Consider the following 17647-nt stretch of genomic DNA (forward strand, 5'->3'; position numbering starts at 1 on the left):
TTGTTTCCTACAAGTGGCGCTTGGCGCCGCTGAACAATTATGGTTTTATTAGCCCATGTAATCATTCGCTACTTTTAGCAATTTCGTTTTCTGGTTCTACTTGGTACTTGTTCCCGAAATTGGCTCGCGGGGTGGACCTTCCTGTCCTCGTGTGTTATGCTTTGTATTGCCGGGGACTCGCACGTCACTCACTTAACCAGACCAGGGACCCGGGACGGACCCACAGTGCCAACCTGGGGCCAAGCAGCAGCGCGCGAGCCACTCCACTTGCGGGTTAGCTCCTCCCAAGCACGCGCCTACGAGACGGACCCATAAGCCGCATCTCCGTCGGCATCTCCGCCGGGCTTGGCCTCGACCCCCCTGGGCTTCCTCTCTGCCGGCATCTCCGCCGGCAGGCTTCGCTCCTGCTCTGGGGTCATTCGGGTAGTCGCGAGAGAGATGCTCGATATCCCCGCAGTTGAAGCAGGCGCCAGCTGCTCGGCGCTCCTCGTGGCGCTGCTCGCGCCTCTGCTTGATACCCTGCGGGATGCGGCAATTCTGCGCGTCATGGGTGGCGTTGGCGTGGATGGGGCAGCGGGGCGCGTCGCCTGGTTTGCCACCAGACCCGCCAGCGGACGAGGCCTTTTTCGCAGGCCTCGAGGTAGCCCCCGGTTCCGCGGCAAGAACTTGCTTCCCGCTGCGCTTCCGGGAGCCCTTCTTCTGCGAGCCCTCAGCGGGACTCGCAGCAGCCTTAGCTGCAAGTTCGGGCGCCAAACGCCCTTCCTCGGCCATGGCACACTTGTGCGCCAAGGCGTAGAGCTCATGCGTCGTCCGAACCCGGTGCGTGCTCAGCTTCTCACTCATCTTGGGGTCACGGACGTTAATGGTGAAGGTGTTGATGATGGCGGCAGCCTCCGCCTCAGGAATGGAGTAGGAGAGACTGGAGAAGCGGTTGATGAAGCTCCGCAACGTCTCCCCCGGTTTCTACACGACCATGTGCAGGTCCGCTATGGTTCCCGAGCGCTTGTAGCCGCCCTAGAACGCGTTCACAAACTGCTCGCGCAGGTCAGCCCAGGAGGCTATGGACCCGGCGGGCAGGTTGAGCAACTAGGTCCTCGCTGATCCTTTGAGGACCATCGGGAACCAGTTGGTCCTGACCTTGTCGTCGGTGCCGATGCCGTGCATCCCCAACGTGTAGGTCAGGAGAAAGTCCTTGGGGTTCACGGTCCATCGTACGTCCCGAGCGCCGGTGCTCGGAACTTGCGGGGCCATGTCACCCAGCGCAGCTCGCGAGTAAACACGGCGCAGCCGTCCTCGACGCCCATGGGAGCATCCTCCTGCTCTTCTGGGCGTTGGCGTTCTGCCTCGCGCCGGCATCGGCGCTCCAAGCGCTGGCGAAGGTCTTCTTGCTGGCGAGCGTTGAGGACGCCCCGCGCGTCACCCCGTGTAACGGTCGGTGATGAATCCGAGGACCCCACGGGATCCTCGCCTCCTTGCCCTCCCTGCAGGGGAGGGTGCTCTCCCTGCCCTGAGACGCGGGGTGCGTCTTCGCGTCCCGGGTTTTGTCCCTGGCCTGAACCGGCCGGGGCGCCCTCACCTTGCGGCTGATGGGCGGTGAGTGCGAGGAGCACGTCCAGCTCTGCACTCCACGCTTCATGCGCTAGCATGCCTTGCGGTGGCTCGTAGCGCACCATGACACGCGCGGCTATGATGGCTTCCGCCGGGGTTTGGGCGGGAGGCTGCCGATTCTCTGACCGGCTGCCCTCGGGTGAATGGGGCGAGATTCCGTTGGCGTCGCACACGACGCGCTATGCTCGTGGCGCACCTACCGTTGCGCGTCTTCGGCCCGCAAGTGGACTCGCTGGCTGGTGCGTGCGGCATCGTGGCCGCTCGCGCGACTAGCTCCGGCGCTGGGAGCCGTAGGCCCCCTCTGCCGGTTGTCCGCCAACGGCCGAGGAGGTGGCGGTGGCAGCTGCGACTGCTGCTGCTGTGGCTGCTGCACCTGGGTAGGCTCAGGGTTCTGCTGATCCTGTGACGTGGGCTGCACGCCGTGTGACCGCGTGTGCGCCGCTGAGGCACCACGCGGATTGATCCGAGAGTCGCCAGCCCGCTTGGGAGGCATAGCGACGAGTTCTGTTGCCGGAGAAGACCAAGTTGATGTAGCTGCAGACGACGGCGCCGGCGGTCACCGGCGAGCTCTCTGCACGCGCCCCCTACCTGACACGCCAGATGTCATAGCCCGGGGCTTAGACACCGAGGATGCAAGGCACCCCCTTTTTGGTTCGGCAGTGGGCGTTGGGGATCGCTCTGGCGATCACCGGCGAGACCAATTTCGGGCGTTGCAATGCACAAGTCGGTTTACCCAGGTTCAGGCCACCCGGAGGTGTAAAACCCTACGTCCTGCTTCTGAGTTTTTATTATCCAATGAACAGGTGTTTACAAGGTTGCCGGGGGAGTTCCCGGGCGCACTCTTCCCTTTCTCTAAGTGGTTACTTGCTACTTTTGGACTAAATCTCTAGGGATCGTAACCCCCGCTCGAGTCTAAACTTCGAAAATCGGAACCCCTTGACCGGTGGTGCTGGTCCTCCTTTTATACTCAAGGGGATACCACAAGGGCCACGGTCTGCATGGGGGACGCGCTTTGGACACACGCCGAACGAGGACCCAAGGCAGCTTGCCTTTCCTGTGCTGGCGTGCATGCACGGTAAAACGCACTGTAGCTAGAGCCATATGTGCCCTAGATTCACTACGGGCTACTCACTGTAGGCTGACTAGACAGGAAACCACCTCCCTGTCAGAGCATTTAATGCTCGGCTTGTGTCACACTCCACTCTCTGACCAGCCCTGCACAAAAGGAGCCTACCGGGCAGCCATGTGGCGTCGATACTCTGCTTGCTGGGCATCGGTCCTGTTGTAAACGCCTGTGCCAGGGAACACCCTCCCTGGCAAGTGGGCTTCCCGGGGGGCGTTCTGACAGGGATCTTCACGCTGTCATCCGGGGTAACCCCCGCAGGCCGGCTAGTCTTGCCGGGCTGGTGGCTTCCCGGGCAGCCCGCACTGCGCTGCCAGGGTGCTGTCCTTGCAGGGAGCAAGCGAGGTGACCAACGCGTTGAGCAACGGTGGTACCCTGGGTGCCACTGGTGCGACACCTGAACAGTCGAATAACTACATCGGTGTTGGGTGATAAACATACCCTCTAGTTGGGTAACTGCATGATCGGTGTTGGGTTGATAATTATAGCCTAAAATGGTTGATTACTATACATCTATGTTGTGTTCCTCCTATCTCCCTTCACGCCGCATCGACGGCCGCTCTCTCCTCGCCGATGTCAAGCACCGGTCTGCCAGCATTGTCATCGTCTCCATCGCCGCCATCGACATTGGGCTCGTCCACATCCTCAAGTCCATGACCACCACCGGGTGATGAGCTCGACAAGGAGGATGCCAAAGGAGTAGACGTTGGTCTTGTCTGTGGGATGGGCTATGCCTGGGTGCTCCTCTGGGTCCACGTACCCGACGGTAATGGCCCCATCCGAGCCCTTGTCGCCGGCGGCCACCGCTGCGAGCTCTCGAAATCATCCATGATCTCAAGGTGGATGGCGGCAAGGAGGCCCACATCGTCGGGTCCCTTCTTGTTACTCTTCTTCACCCTTGCTCTCCATCCCTCGGCGTCGATTTGTCAGACCCCTTCCTCATCGTGCGTAGAGGAGCCAGGGCCCGGGAGCGGGTGCTGGGCCGAGGCTGTGTACGGAGGCAGCAGGGGCGGACGAGAAGGAGACCAGGGGGCCATGGTGGTGCGGAGGTGAGACACACGGAGGAAGAGGAGAAGGAGAGGAGGGGAACTGGGATTTAGGGATGGGTTGCAGGTGCGTGTGTGGCTGCAAGAGTGGTCGAGACGTCAAGCAGAGGAGAGGTGGAAGACGAAGTACCGGTGGGCTGCGCTGGCTAGGCCCAATCGGGAGAAGGAAAGATGGGCTGAACCCAGGCGGAGAATAGATCTACCGATACGGAACGTTCGGCAACGAAGTAAGTACGGAACGTTCTCCCGATAGATTGATTGTAAAAAGATTGAGCAACTTCTTCACATGAGATACGATATCCTGAAAAGTATAACATTGAACAGCAAAGAAATGTAAAACTGATACATCAATCAAACTATAAGACTGGTATTATGTCCTTGACCACCAATGTAGACTTCTCCATTGACTATAAAAACCTTTTTGGAAATACATTTACTTTGTATATCTCCTTGTCTATGTATCCATAAAAAGCGTTGACAGCCAATGTCCCTGAGACAAGGTCACATATGGAAATTATCCAAAAATATGTTAGCCAGAAATTATAGGGTATGGCAATTGGCAAGGTGGATACATGGAATAAACTAGATCCCAAGGTGACAATTTATTTAGAAATAAAGAGGAAATTATAGTTGCATGGCTCATCTAATTGTGCCATTATTTTTCAATCATTTTCCTTTTTGTCGTCATCCCTAAATCTAGGGATGCTACTAATGTATGGCAAGACTTGTAGTGTCTAATGGGAGCACCAGCTTATAGCGCCCCGCCGCTGCGGCTCCGTTATTAGAGCTAGCCTGATGTATCCCTGTATCTGTAATAAGCCGCACAACACGTATCCACATTGGAGTTGCATAGGGGAGCACTAAGCTGAACACGTGTCTGCACTTGAAAATATTTAGAGAGAAGATTACACAAGCCTACTTCAGAACATAATCAACGCACATCTGACTTCAAACTTTACGTAAGAGGCATTACTATTGTATATTATCAAAAGAGTTACATTGAGTCACTTGCAAAAACTCGTAGCCACCACCACCGGTCCATGACGCCACCACGGATGGGTCGGTGCCTTGCTGCTACTTCCTCCGTCTCGTCTCATGTTAAGTGACGAAAATATTCATACTTAAACATATTTGAGTCGTTAATATACTACATTCATTTCTTCCTTAGCCTCCAAGGTTCCATCCGTTACTTCTCTCAGGAAGCAAGCAAAACCCCTTATAAAACACAACTCGCCCAAAAACGGATCAAACAGCCTCTGGAAAAGAGGGCGAAAAGGAAAAAGGAACAGGATGGACGGGCACGTCGGCAAGTTCTTCGAGTCGGTTAGCTCGATCTTCGGTGGCGGCGACACCCTCCCCGTGTGCGACCGCGACATCATCGCTGTAAGCCCACCCCGCATCCCCGCCCCTTCCTCGAGTAGCCATGGATGCCTCCTGTTCCGACCTTTCCCTTCTCCGCTCTTTTGCTCGTTCTTTGGGGCGGTGACTTTCCGGTGAAATGTGCGGGGGTTTCACGAATTCGGCGCGTTTTGACCACCCGTGCTAGCTTGTTGGTCCCTGCGCCTCGGGAAAGTGTGCGGAATTTTGCGTGGTATCATGGTGATTTTAGGGTTCGCGTGGTTGCCCAATCCCTAGTTTTACTGCTTCGTGCTTCCGTCTATTCCCAATCGTTGTTCGTTAAGCTGCTGCCGGTGTCATTCAAGGATCAGACGTTATTGTTTTTTCTAAGATGATTCAATTCCCGTGCGAAATTCTAGTTGAACCATGATTCCGTCATACACGGATACACCGCCACATCAAACTGCGTTGTGTTTGCAGCGGCGAAATTCGAGTGTCTGTGGGGATTTACGAATTACGCGGTTGACTCCCCATGATGGCATGCTAGTTCTTGGTTCTCAGCTAGCTGTAGGAAATTGGCGTGTGACCGTGATCATGCGGATTTGGGGATTTCAGCTGTTGAATTCTTAATTTGTGCTGCCCGCTTCTGTCTATTGCAGACCAAAGTTTGTTTGTTTTTTGCGAGGAATCGGGAGTGCTTTATTGATAAAAGAGTTCATAATTACAATCTAAAGCGAGAAGCTCATCGATACAAGGCGGCGACTCAAGTCTCAACACCTGAGACTCAACCACTCTTAGCTAATTGAGCAAGTTCATGAGCCACTCTATTACACTCCCTCTTCACTAACGAGACCCGAAAAGCAAGTAGGTCCGCAAGCACAGCCTTCACATCCAGCAAGAGATGGCCATAGATAGCCTTGTCTCTGTCCTTCGTCTTCAGGCCATCAATGAGATCAGCACAGTCTCCTTCAATCACCATAGGCATATCGATCCAATCCCTAGCCAAGCGGAGGCCCCAGCCACAAGCAAGAATTTCAGCCTCTGCCGGCGAAGTACAGTTGGGAAGCACCGTCCAGGAGGACAAGAAGACTTCACCCCTGCAGTTACGAATAATACCTCCAGCACACGCCGCACCGGAATTAGGATCAAAACAAGCGTCAATATTGAGTTTCGCCCAACCAATATCAGGAACTCTCCAGCGTGGAGTGACCCTAACCGGCACCAAATCCTGGGCGAAACACGCACTCACCAGATCCCATCTGAGCATACGTCTCGACGGCACCCTTGTAATCGACTCATAAATACAAACCAGACAAGCAGGACGTAGGGGTGTTACCTTCCGAGGGCCCCTAACCTGGGTAAATCTTCGACTCCCCTTGCTTGTAAGCATCCTAGATAAAAGGATCAAACATTATCACATTTAATGTTACTTTGTGAGTGTACGCGCATGTGTTGTGCGTCTGCGTTTGTACTGTGTTTCTCAAAAAAAAACATTTAATCTTACTTTCACTGATGGTCACTTAAGTCCAAATATATGATCTGCACCTGCTGCCGAATCACAGAATTAACATCCATTCGACCCTCGCACTACTGTATGTGATTATTTGAAGCTAGGCGAACCATTATCCGGTCACTTAAATCCAATTATATGATCTGCATCTTCTGCTGAATCACAGAATTAGCATCCATTCCACCCTCACCCTACTGTATGGGATTATTTGAAGCTAGGCGAACCATTATCCAATTGTGTTCTTCTGTATTCAATTGGATTGTGCTTAATCATGCACTCTTCTGTGTTCTGGCCTGCCTAACCTATTTATGTTTGTTTTTCCTTTCTTTTTTCTTTACCAGGGGTGTGAGAAAGAGGTTGCTGAGGCTGCAAATGAAGAACAAAAGAACGAGAGCCTCATGAGGCTATCCTGGGCTCTTGTTCACTCTAAGCAGCCTGAGGATGTCAACCGTGGCATTGGAATGCTTGAAGGTGATGCATCCATTATTCCATTTGATGTTGATGGTATAGGAATTGACTGACTTGAGTACTAGTTCACTGTTTCCACACTTATGAAAATTTCCGTAAAAATACATGTATCTACAAGTGAACAGAATAGAAGTAGCTTAGAACTTGAGTTATTCTACTTGATTGTTCCCCATGTTTATTCTGATTTTGTTTCAGACCAAAATATTTAAATTTCGATTGTTGATTCTCGTATCTTCTGAAGGAGACACCTGCATGGCTTGCTGAGATGTTTTCATAATGTCTTGACATTTGGAGGCTTAGCTCTGATCTTCCTTTTGATGGGTTGATTGGAGCTTCAGCTACTGTAACTGAGTTGTGCTATTTGTTTCTCTTCTTAAAGCAATGTTGCACAATCTTTTTGCATGTTCTATAAAATAAAATATACTCTGTATGAAGTTTCTCAGCCATGTGGACGTCCATTCTAATGCTCCTGACAGGCTTGTAACAGCCACGCCATGAAAAAACCAATTGATAGTGTCATCAATATGTGATTCCGTCGCTGACATTAAAATGTGCTGAATTTGAAATGAAATTAGTGTACATAACATATGAGTGACCAGTAATGAATGTAACCGGACTTTTAGTTGTAGGCTGCACCTATCCTAAGCTTCTAACCTTCCACATTTAGTTGAACCAAGCCGTTCTTATTTGTTGTAATATTTTGTTGCTCACTTGGCGCTTGTACATTTTCTTTCTGAAATGGGCAGAACTCATGATTTATGTTGGCAATTGGCAGTTTCTTTGGGCAAGTCTAACAGCCCGCTACAAACAAGGGAGAAGCTCTATTTGCTGGCTGTTGGACACTACAGAACTGGGGATTACACGAGAAGCCGTCAGCTTCTGGAAAGATGCTTAGAGGTTTGATTATTGGATATATTTTCTATTTTAAAGAAAATCCAATTATGATTCATGTATTGATTGCAATCATCTTTACTATTCCTCCCTCCCATATTAAGTGACTCAAATTTGCCCAAATATGGATGTATCTATACCGAAAAAGTGTCTAGAAAATTTAATATTTCGTCACTTAATATGGGACGGAGGGAGTAAAACGTTGCTACAGAGTTGAATGTATTATGCTGGAAAACATGCCGAAATGCAGTACTGCTGTATTTATTGCAGATTGTCACCAACTTGGCTAAAAATAACTTATCGTTTCTTCTTTATTATGAAAATATTGGTGGTGATAGTTTGACTCACTGTACAAAAGATGTCTATTCTACAGTTTTAGTTTGCACTGTTAATTTAATTCATGACATCGTCCTGAATTTGATGCTAAGTTGCTAACCAGTGTGCACTATCGTGTTATTCTCCAGGTTCAACCTGACTGGAGGCAAGCTCTCACTTTGCAAAGGCTCCTTGAAGACAAAACCAAAAGAGGTAGGATGTCATTTAACATGCATTGTCCCATCTCAGACTAGATAAGATAAGTTAATGTACAGTGATTTTCAATTTATGCTATCTCAGGCAAGATTAATGAAAGTCAAGTGATTTTTAACCTGCTAATGGTACTGTAAATGTGAAATACAGTAATCAGGGCAAATGTTCTTTAGCAACAGATGCTCTTCACATGTATTGCAAGGCTAGGACCTTCCCAGTCCACCCAGTGCTGTCAGCTGGGCAATTAAAGTTTAGATAAGCAAAGGACATCCTAAGAGTAAACTTGTATCGGGTTTTTTTCCCCACATGCCACTAAATTAAATGTTGGTTCATACTCTAGTTATTTATTTGACATACCGCTTCTGATCTGTACCCAATTGGTTACTTTTGAAGGATTGACATGCCTAGCTGGTGTTCAAATGCAGATGGTATGATTGGCATGGCCATCGTCACTGGCGCATTTGGAGTTGTGGGGCTTGTTGCTGGTGGAATCATAGCTGCAGCTTCATCATCCAGGAAGAAATGAGGGCTCTAGTAAGAAGTGAATAAGTTGATTAGATGACTGAGTACTTGCTGTAAAAAGTGGCCTTATCTTACTTTCGTACTTCATGCAGCCATATGAGCATTTTATCTTTTGCTATCCTGTTTGCACGTTAGACCAACCTTAATTACCTTGCGTTCAAACAAGAAACCTGTTGACATGATGAGACCACTGCGAGTTCTCATGTAATCATGTTGCACTATTTCTACTGTCAAATTCTTTTGCTGACTCTAGATTACAGATTGTTTCCTGGGCTCAGATCATTATATCGCTCCCCCTTGCGAACACAAGAGGAGCTGTTCTGTCCTTAGCTAACATAAGATGGAACATTATGAGGACAAAATTGGTGAATTATTTGGTTCTTGCACATGTAACAAAGTTGCACACTTCACCATGGGAAACAAAGTTCCCACACAACATTATCAGCTGCTGGTACAGTCTGATGACCTTTATTTTGATGCAAAACATTCGCAACTTTTTACATCTTTTGCAAAGAGAAATCATTTCAATCTTCATTCCCTACCAAGGCTAGCAAGATATCCATATAATACCCGGAGGTATCACCGATGACATCATTCGTCACTGTGCTCTTGAGTCTGACCTTATACTCTTGTTTGATCTTTTCCATGTCGATCTCAGCCCTGGATACGATTGCCCTGGTGAGAGCATCCTCGTCCGTTCCAATCCCTAGGATGGAGTATCTGATAACCTGATGAACACATGGTGTTTCGATGCAGTGTGATGTCATAGGAAGATTACAGTGATTCTAGAGGTTCATTTCCTGCATTTTGATCTGCGTATTGCGAGGTCTCTTACCTCTGCGAAGTGCTTCTCAGGAGATGTCAGGCACCAGACAGCAATCTTGAGCATCCGTGCGAACTGGCTGCTACTGCAGTTGTTGATATCCTGTATCAGTAACAACGACGACAATACGCTTCAGTTCGCCGTCGTTCTCTGTCTCCCATTTCCGTGAATCGAATACGGAATACCAAACAAATCGCTGGAAATTCAAGTTAAAGAGGACCATTTAACCTCTTCGATGTAGCTGCCATGGTCTTGTTTGTAACACTGGAACGTGGCCCTGAGCTGCGCCTTGCTCCTGGTGCTGACGATCCGGACGACCTCGTCGGCGTGCGGCTGCTTCTTCTTCCTGATGGCCTCCGCTAGCTGCGCCGCCTCGAGCCTCGCGATGCCCACGTCAACGGCCTCCTCCGCGCAGCGGTACGACCTCACGAGGCTCACCAGCAGCTGTAATCAAACCTCATGAGGACTACAGCCAAATTAACGGCATGGGACAGAAGAAGCCATTAATTGCCGGAAACGAACGATCGATCGTACGTTACCTTGCACGGCATTCCAGAGGCTCTCCGCGTCGGCGGCCGGGGACGGCAGGGGTGTGGGCACGGTGATGGTCGACATCTTCTCGCTGCTGATCGGCTCCAGATTCAAGTAAATGGAAGGAAGGAGGAGGGAGGGACAGAGCTGAGAGCACCTGTAGGCTCATGCGTGTGACTTGTGACTTGTGAGCACAACCTCAGGCTTGAGTTATATCCTAAAAAATTATAATAAATCCTAATTCATACCCTCGCTACTGTGAAAGCAACCTGACCGGCCGCATGAAAAATGGTCCGGTTGGGTTTGTATAGAAATAAATCACATAATGTTCTAGAAAAAATAGAAATAAATCATACGCTATTTTAATTAACAGAATCGGTAGAACAAAAATTCTCAAGAAAAGAGAGCTCTTTTTTTTAGCACGCACGTCGACTCGTCTCCAGGAGGACTGAACTTTGGAAAGTTGCTTCCAAGTAATATGGTCAGTTGGCCAGTAATTTGTCAACCTAACGAACAGTGTGGGCTTGGAGTAGTGGACTTAATTGTTAAGAATATTTGTTATTTATGTAAATGGCTCTGTAAAATGGGAAGGGTTTGTGGCAGCAGTTGCTCAGACAAAAGTATATGAGAAAATGCACTTTGAGTCAAGGTGAGAAGAAAAATGGTCAATCGCATTTTTGGAAAGCATTGATGCAGGTTAAGGATATTTATGACCAGTTTTTTTTTTTTGACCAGTGATATTTATGACCAGTTTAGTATTGAAGTGCTAGGTAATGGGAAAAGAACTATATTTTGGATAGACATATGGTAGGGGATGAGATAAGCACTCTAGGTTGTTTAACATTTCCTTGAATCAAAATAGCTCTGTGTATGAAGTGTTAAGCTCTAAGTTTCAGATATTGCCGTTTAGAAGAAATTTCAATGATGAGACTTTCGCTTAATGTAATGAGTTTAAGATTGTCTGTTATCGGATTGAGTTGCAGGTTGCAGAAGATAGTAGCAGGTGGTCATTGACTAAGTATGATATTTTTTTCAGTGAAGTATCTGTATGATATGTTGATTACTAAAAAGTGTATTTTCCTTTTCGCTGCTATTGGAAAATTAAGTTGAATCGAGTTCGACTCGGATCCGATTTTGCAGAGTCGGTTTTGGTTCCATAAACATGAAACAACCTCTGCCCACTTTGATATTTAATGAGCCGACCCTCCTTCCAAATTCACCAAACCAAATCCTAACCTCTGTCCACGTTGATATTTAATGAGCCGACCCTCCTCCCGAATTCACCAAACCAAATCCTAGCCTGTTTGCTGCCTCGGTTACTCCACCTCGTCGGTTGCATGCACATCTCGCTGGGAGAGATTTTTGGGGAGCGTTCGCAAGTTATTGCTCGCTTAGCTTTGTCGGCTTCTTCATCACCAATGGCCGACAACCAGATCATCGACCTCTGGTGTAGGCACCTACTCATCATAGATTGCTGCGCAAGTCCAAGCTGAAGTAGCTGCCCATCAACATCACCAGGCTGCTGCTCTGCAACAACAATAAAAGGCAACACCAACAACAGAAGATCGTCCACATACTTCAACAATAGACGCGAGGTGCTGCAAAGGCATATGATGATGCTATCGTGGCCGCTGCCGCTGCTGGCGTCACATTGACGATGCTAGTCTCATCCTCATCTACAACAATCACACCGCCGACAACAGGGAGGATTGTCAGGCCTTGCCTGTCTAAACAGATCGCTATTCCATAGGTGGCATGCTCTTTCTTGTTGATTGTAAGTTGTTGTTATATTATTCATGTTGCTAAATTATATCACTATGTGTTTTTGTTTAGCATGTCTAGTTTGCATGATATAAAATGCTTGGTTATTTATGCTGAGATTTTTTGGATTAAATGTTTACTGAAAATGCATAATTGCTCAACAGAGTTCACCCTAGCAAATATAACCCAAGTATGACACTAGTGTATCTAACCATTCACTCTCATTTGAAAACATAACATATGTGGACATGCCTAAGTTTTCTAGGGAGCTCAAGCACTGAGATCTAAAAAAAAACATTTGATCCAGACTCATGGATCAAGGGTGTCCTAGAATTCCAAGGGAGCTTAGCCTTGAGATTCGAAAAGACCCATGGGTCCGGATTCTAGGATAGGTAGCGAGGCCACCGAACTTTAGTTAGGAATATCGTTGTGTCAACTTTGTCGAGCGTACAACGACCTTCACTAATAAGACCGTATTTTTTCTTGCATGTAAAGCTAATAAGACCGTTGTATACTTGTATGCGGGTTTTGGCACCTTAAACATCGACCATCCATACCTCCTAACCTAAGTGTAAGTTGTTCTCCGACGACAACAACCCATTATCGCGGAGGTTGTACCTGTAGAGGTATTTACCCTTATCTTTGTAGCTAGACATTTCACGTCAGACACTTTATTAGTTGCTTTGTCTTATATTCAAAATAGATAATTAACAAGAAGAGTACTACTTGTGTCAGCCACTTTTTAGACGTGACACCTGACACCTTATTTTCTTTGCTTCTCTCTCCTTTGTTTCAGGCACACAATGTTTTCTTTCTCACTTTTTTCATTCCCACTCATATTTTTTCTCTCACGTTTTTATAATATATTTTATTATTTTGTACATAGAGGGTCACTTGTTTCTTTTGTACAAATTTTATTTGTATGTACATATTACAGTACGTCAGGTACATGTACACCAAACGATGGTACATAAACGTTACAAGACAAGTACATTATTCATTTGTAGTACATGAAACATTGCATGACGGGCACATCAACGTACATGACAAGTACATCAGGGTACATTGCTCAGTACCTTTTCAGTTTTTAAGTACCTCGTGAAAAAATCAAGATTGTGTACATCAACTCGTAACAATACGTCATGTACCAGGAAAAAAAATACCAAAACCGTGTACATCAATCTCATGTACCAAGAAAAAAATCACAGTATGAAACATATACCTCGTTAATGCTTACTGCCTCATCTGTAAATCAATTGTGGTACTTCATGTACCATAAAAAAACATAGTATAAGCATTCGTTAAAACTTAGTACCTTGTCATGTACCAATGGTAAACGTTAAACTTATCACGTACATCAACACATAGAATGTTACATTAATATGCATCAAACAAATCATATCAAGTTTTCTTCTTGCCCGTACTCTTAACTCAAAGAGAAAACCAAGAAATCCAAAAGCAAAATAACAAGATCTAGCCTCTTTATGGTACAACAAATACGGAGTACATATTTAGTATGAGATAGAAGCTCACCATCGATGATGGATCTAGAAGAAAGAGAAGAACATAAAAAAAAACTATTTGCAGATGAATCTACGAACCACGCTTCCCTCATGGTACCACGGATAGGGGAGGAGTACGGGAGATAGAGGTGGAGCTTGGGCACGATGGTGGAGGTCGGCCGCGAGGGAGGCGGTGGAGATCTAGCCTCCTTCATCTGCTCCTCCTCCGTCTGGCTGCTCCCCACGGCCGCGAGGGCAGCGGCAGACCAACAGTAGACGGCATGGGCCGGCCATGCGGGGCTGTTGTATAAGCACGAGGAGAGAGAGAGAGGAGAGAAAGAAGGGGCTGTACGTGGTGGGGGACAGAGAGGAGAGAGGGAAGAAGATAAAGATTAGGCTCCAGATGGGTGGCAGAGAGACTATCAGGTGGATGGCAGGGGATTAAGAAAACGAATAGACACGTGTTGGCCAGAGGGCACCTAGAGGTTCGGCAACGACCCATCTATGTTTTTGACGCCTTCAAAATCGAGTTTCATATGACCCTGTCACTCGCTCCATTTCCCTCTCCTCTTCCTTGTGTCTTATCAATAGAGCTCTCCCACAAGCATTCATGGGCCTATCTCAACTGTCTATCGAGCATTTGATGGTTGCGTGCAACACATTAATTTTTTAACATTCGTTAAAAAGCCTAAGTATAGATCGCACGTACAGTACCTTTTAAAATTTATAGATCGCACATACGTAAATACGAGTAACATGCATAAATGTATCTTTACATCTTTTTCCTTTTTGAAAAGCCATATTTGACTAATTTAACATTTGCTTTGGACGCCAACCATTTTCTTAGTGATATACATATATGCATGGGAGGCCGGCAAACCCATACCAACGTGTAATTGAACTTTTGATCACGCATCAGCATGGGGTCGGGACTCGATCGGGACTAAGTAGATCCGTCGCTCTTCAATTTGAAGGCAATCTCCGCAAACACATTTTTCTCTTATAACTCGTTTGGTTCTCGTCATTTGGATCTGGAATTCTTCCAAAAAACCAACTTGTTTGGCTGTCATAGAATTGGATGAGAGTGAAATAATTCTATTTCGAATTTCATTGAACACAACTATACATAACCAAAATTTCTCTCTAACTGCCCGTTTAGTGGCCCTCATTTCATGTCATTTGGTAGAGATGGAATGAGATCAAATATCTTATAGGATTTCATTTGGTTGATTTGAATTTCAGATTCAAAAATCATGTTTGTGTGCCACATGAATTTGTAAAATGAGAGACGAATCCAGATAAATGATGTCTTTTGAAGAGGAATTGGGTTAGGTATAAGTGTGATTTCAAGGAATTCCAGATTGAATTCCTATACCCAATTCCGTGCCATCCAGACACGTTTATTCCTAAAATCGAAAATGAATTCTAGAATTCTAAGCGTAAAGAAGAATCATTTCTCTAGGTTTGTCTCTCATTCTACAAACTCATTTGGTACACAAATGTGATTTTTGATAGCTGAAATTCAAATTTAAACAAATAAAATCCTATGAAAAATTGATTCTGTTTCATTTGTACCAAATGAAATGAAACGTGCGCTACCAAACAAGCTGTTAAATTTCTTCGTTTCGTGAAGGCGCGTTTCACGTTCAGAGGCTTTCATGACACATCACACCGATTCATTCCATCAATACTACTCTGCTTTCACAACGGCAGATGTGTTCATTATTAGTTTAATTAGCTAGGCCATTGCACTGATTAAATCAATTGATTCATCGTGCCCACACGCAGGGCCACACCTGTAAGTCTTGTCGTCGTACGTTGCTTACCTGACAAGGAAACGTGCAGCACGTTGAATGGGCTCCATTGCCATGCGAGGTGCGGTTTTCTTTCTTCACAAAGGCCAGCGCGAATTCGATGGCGTGAAACGGCATCAGTGTTAATTTTATGGGAGCATTGAAATTGGGTAGTATCAAATCCACAATTAATTAAGCTGGTAACGATGGTGCCATGCATGCACGAGGCGTTGCAGGATGGAGAAGGCAGTATAGTACTACTCCTAGCTAGTTCTATAAATTAACAAGCATTTGGTCCATGCCTGGATGCCCCGAGTGCGTGTCAGCGTGTGTGTGCTCCGATCAGATCTGGCTTGTATATAAAGGCCACCCAATGCAGCAGTTTCTTGCAGCGCAGGCCGCGAGCAGCAACAGCAGCAGCCCAGCTCCACCGCCGCCTCCCCTGCGCTCGAGGCCGACGAGGAGAGAGCCGCAGCAAAGCGTCAACAAGGAGGCAGCAGCCATGGCCGACGAGCAGCAGGAGCTCACCAGGGCCTTCTCAGGTGAACCGAAATCAAATTGACGGTCCTTTCGATGACTCTTTGTTGATCGATCGATCACTCACATTTGACATGATTGTACGTGAAATTTGTGCAGGGCTGGGCGGTCTGGGGGTGGAGGAGACGGCGCTGGTGTCGGCGCTGGGGCGGTGGAGGAAGCAGCCGGAGAAGCGGGCTTCGTTCCGGCGGGGCTTCCCGGGCTTCTTCTCCCCGGCGCCAACAGCGTCCGGCGGCGCGATAACGATCGAGCGTTGCGAGGACGAGTACGTGCGGCACCTCAAGACGGAGTTCTCCCGGTTCAAGAACCTCATGGTGCTCTGGGCGATGCACCCGTGGGAGCGCGACGCCCGCTGGGCGCACCGCGCGCTGCACAAGCACAAGAAGCACCAGGGCTCCGGCTGCATCCTCGTGGAGCTCGCCTGCACGCGCTCCGCCGAGGAGCTCCTGGGCGCCCGCCGCGCGTACCACGCGCTCTACAGCCGGTCCCTCGAGGAAGACGTCGCCTACCGCCTCAAGGAAACGGAGCACGCCGGGCTCCTCGTCGGCCTCGTCGCCGCATACCGCTACGAGGGCGCCCGCGTCAGCGAGGATCTCGCCACGGAAGAGGCCAACGCGATCTCGGCAAAGCCCGGCAATAATGAGGTGCTGGCGCGGGTGCTGGCTACCAGGAGCAAGCCACAGCTCCGGGCGACCTTCAGGATCTACAGGGAGATCCATGGAAAGCCGCTGGAAGAGGACCTTATCGCTGTTGGTGGAATATGCCTGCAGGAAGCTGTGAGGTGCCTGGACGCGCCGGCCAAGTACTTCGGCGAGGTGATCGCGGGGGCGTTCAAGGAGGGCGCGGACAAGCAGGCCAAGGCGGCGCTGACCAGGGTCGTCGTGTCCCGGTCTGAGGCCGACATGGAGGAGATCAAGGAGGCCTACGTGAAGCAGCACGGGGCCAAGCTCGTGGATGCCGTCGCCAAGAACACCCACGGCCATTACAGGGACGCGCTGCTCGCCATGATCGGCAAGTGATCCGTCGACCAAGCTATACCTGAATTAGCCGGCCGGAGCCCCGCGTGCGTGCACGATGGATCGATTTAAATTTGCTTTCGTTTGGTTTCTTTGCGTTATTAACCTCGGATATGATGTGTGGTTTGCAATAAAATCCCTAAGTTTGCTTTCCGAATAAACAACCTGTGCTGTGCACGCGACAGAATTAATCCACTAAAATGTCATTTCAGTACGAACCATCTCCAAAATGAACAACGCGTAAGTTCAGATAGACCAAAAGGGGAGAAAAATATGTCAAAACTCAGAATAATCCATAGGACTTAATGCAGGAGGCATACAAACGGCGTGAAAGAATAACCAGCTTGGCTGCTATCCCCATATCATGCTTTGCTAAGATCAAGTATGCCTTCTCTCACTCTGCAATGCAAACTGATTTGGTTCACAGGCCTTCTTTTTTCAACTCACAGGCCTCCTGGTTCTACAAAACATACTATTCTTAGCCTTCTTGTTCGAACTCGATGAGATTGACACCCTTCATTTTGGATATTGCATATCGTCTTATTTAGACACTGAGCAATGAACTACGGTGCAACACAATAATTAATAAGAGAAATTGGACAGGAGACACCGTTATTTTGTGGCCTTTGTCCAAACACACCGCCCGGGTG

General features: G+C 48.0%; 3 protein-coding genes and 1 long non-coding RNA gene across 6 annotated transcripts; 3 read left to right on the forward strand and 1 right to left on the reverse strand.

Annotated features, from left to right (window-relative positions):
* Positions 1-5000: 5000 nt before the first annotated feature.
* LOC100829836 (mitochondrial fission 1 protein A) lies at positions 5001-9291 on the forward strand. Of its 2 annotated transcripts, none has more exons than XM_003557848.4 (5): positions 5001-5160; positions 6967-7096; positions 7869-7990; positions 8449-8512; positions 8938-9291. In XM_003557848.4, exons 1-5 carry the CDS (start codon positions 5068-5070, stop codon positions 9036-9038), a joined length of 510 nt encoding a protein of 169 aa, XP_003557896.1. In that variant the 5' UTR covers positions 5001-5067; the 3' UTR covers positions 9039-9291. The 2 variants fall into 2 exon arrangements, with proteins under 2 accessions (XP_003557896.1, XP_024313567.1); XM_024457799.1 differs by having other exon boundaries at positions 8906-9269.
* Positions 9036-10536, reverse strand: LOC104582367 (annexin D3). 2 transcript variants are annotated; one of them, XM_014897897.2, is made up of 4 exons: positions 10397-10536; positions 10086-10301; positions 9870-9959; positions 9036-9762 (listed from the first exon to the last, which is right to left on the reverse strand). In XM_014897897.2, exons 1-4 carry the CDS (start codon positions 10406-10408, stop codon positions 9559-9561), a joined length of 522 nt encoding a protein of 173 aa, XP_014753383.2. In that variant the 5' UTR covers positions 10409-10536; the 3' UTR covers positions 9036-9558. The 2 variants fall into 2 exon arrangements, with proteins under 2 accessions (XP_014753383.2, XP_024313566.1); XM_024457798.1 differs by having other exon boundaries at positions 10392-10483.
* LOC112270105 lies at positions 9473-10640 on the forward strand. Its single transcript, XR_002962432.1, has 3 exons — positions 9473-9485; positions 9693-9712; positions 9791-10640. It is a non-coding gene; the product is annotated as an uncharacterized LOC112270105 (long non-coding RNA).
* A 4999-nt stretch (positions 10641-15639) lies between these two features.
* On the forward strand, positions 15640-17158 carry LOC100842373 (annexin D4). The gene is made up of 2 exons (XM_003557800.4): positions 15640-15986; positions 16081-17158. The coding sequence occupies exons 1-2, from the start codon at positions 15743-15745 to the stop codon at positions 16998-17000; spliced, it is 1164 nt and encodes a 387-aa protein (XP_003557848.2). The 5' UTR covers positions 15640-15742; the 3' UTR covers positions 17001-17158.
* The last annotated feature ends 489 nt before the right edge of the window (positions 17159-17647 follow it).

The sequence above is a fragment of the Brachypodium distachyon genome, chromosome 1 (assembly GCF_000005505.3).
Source record: "Brachypodium distachyon strain Bd21 chromosome 1, Brachypodium_distachyon_v3.0, whole genome shotgun sequence".
In the NCBI taxonomy this organism is placed as follows: domain Eukaryota; kingdom Viridiplantae; phylum Streptophyta; class Magnoliopsida; order Poales; family Poaceae; genus Brachypodium; species Brachypodium distachyon.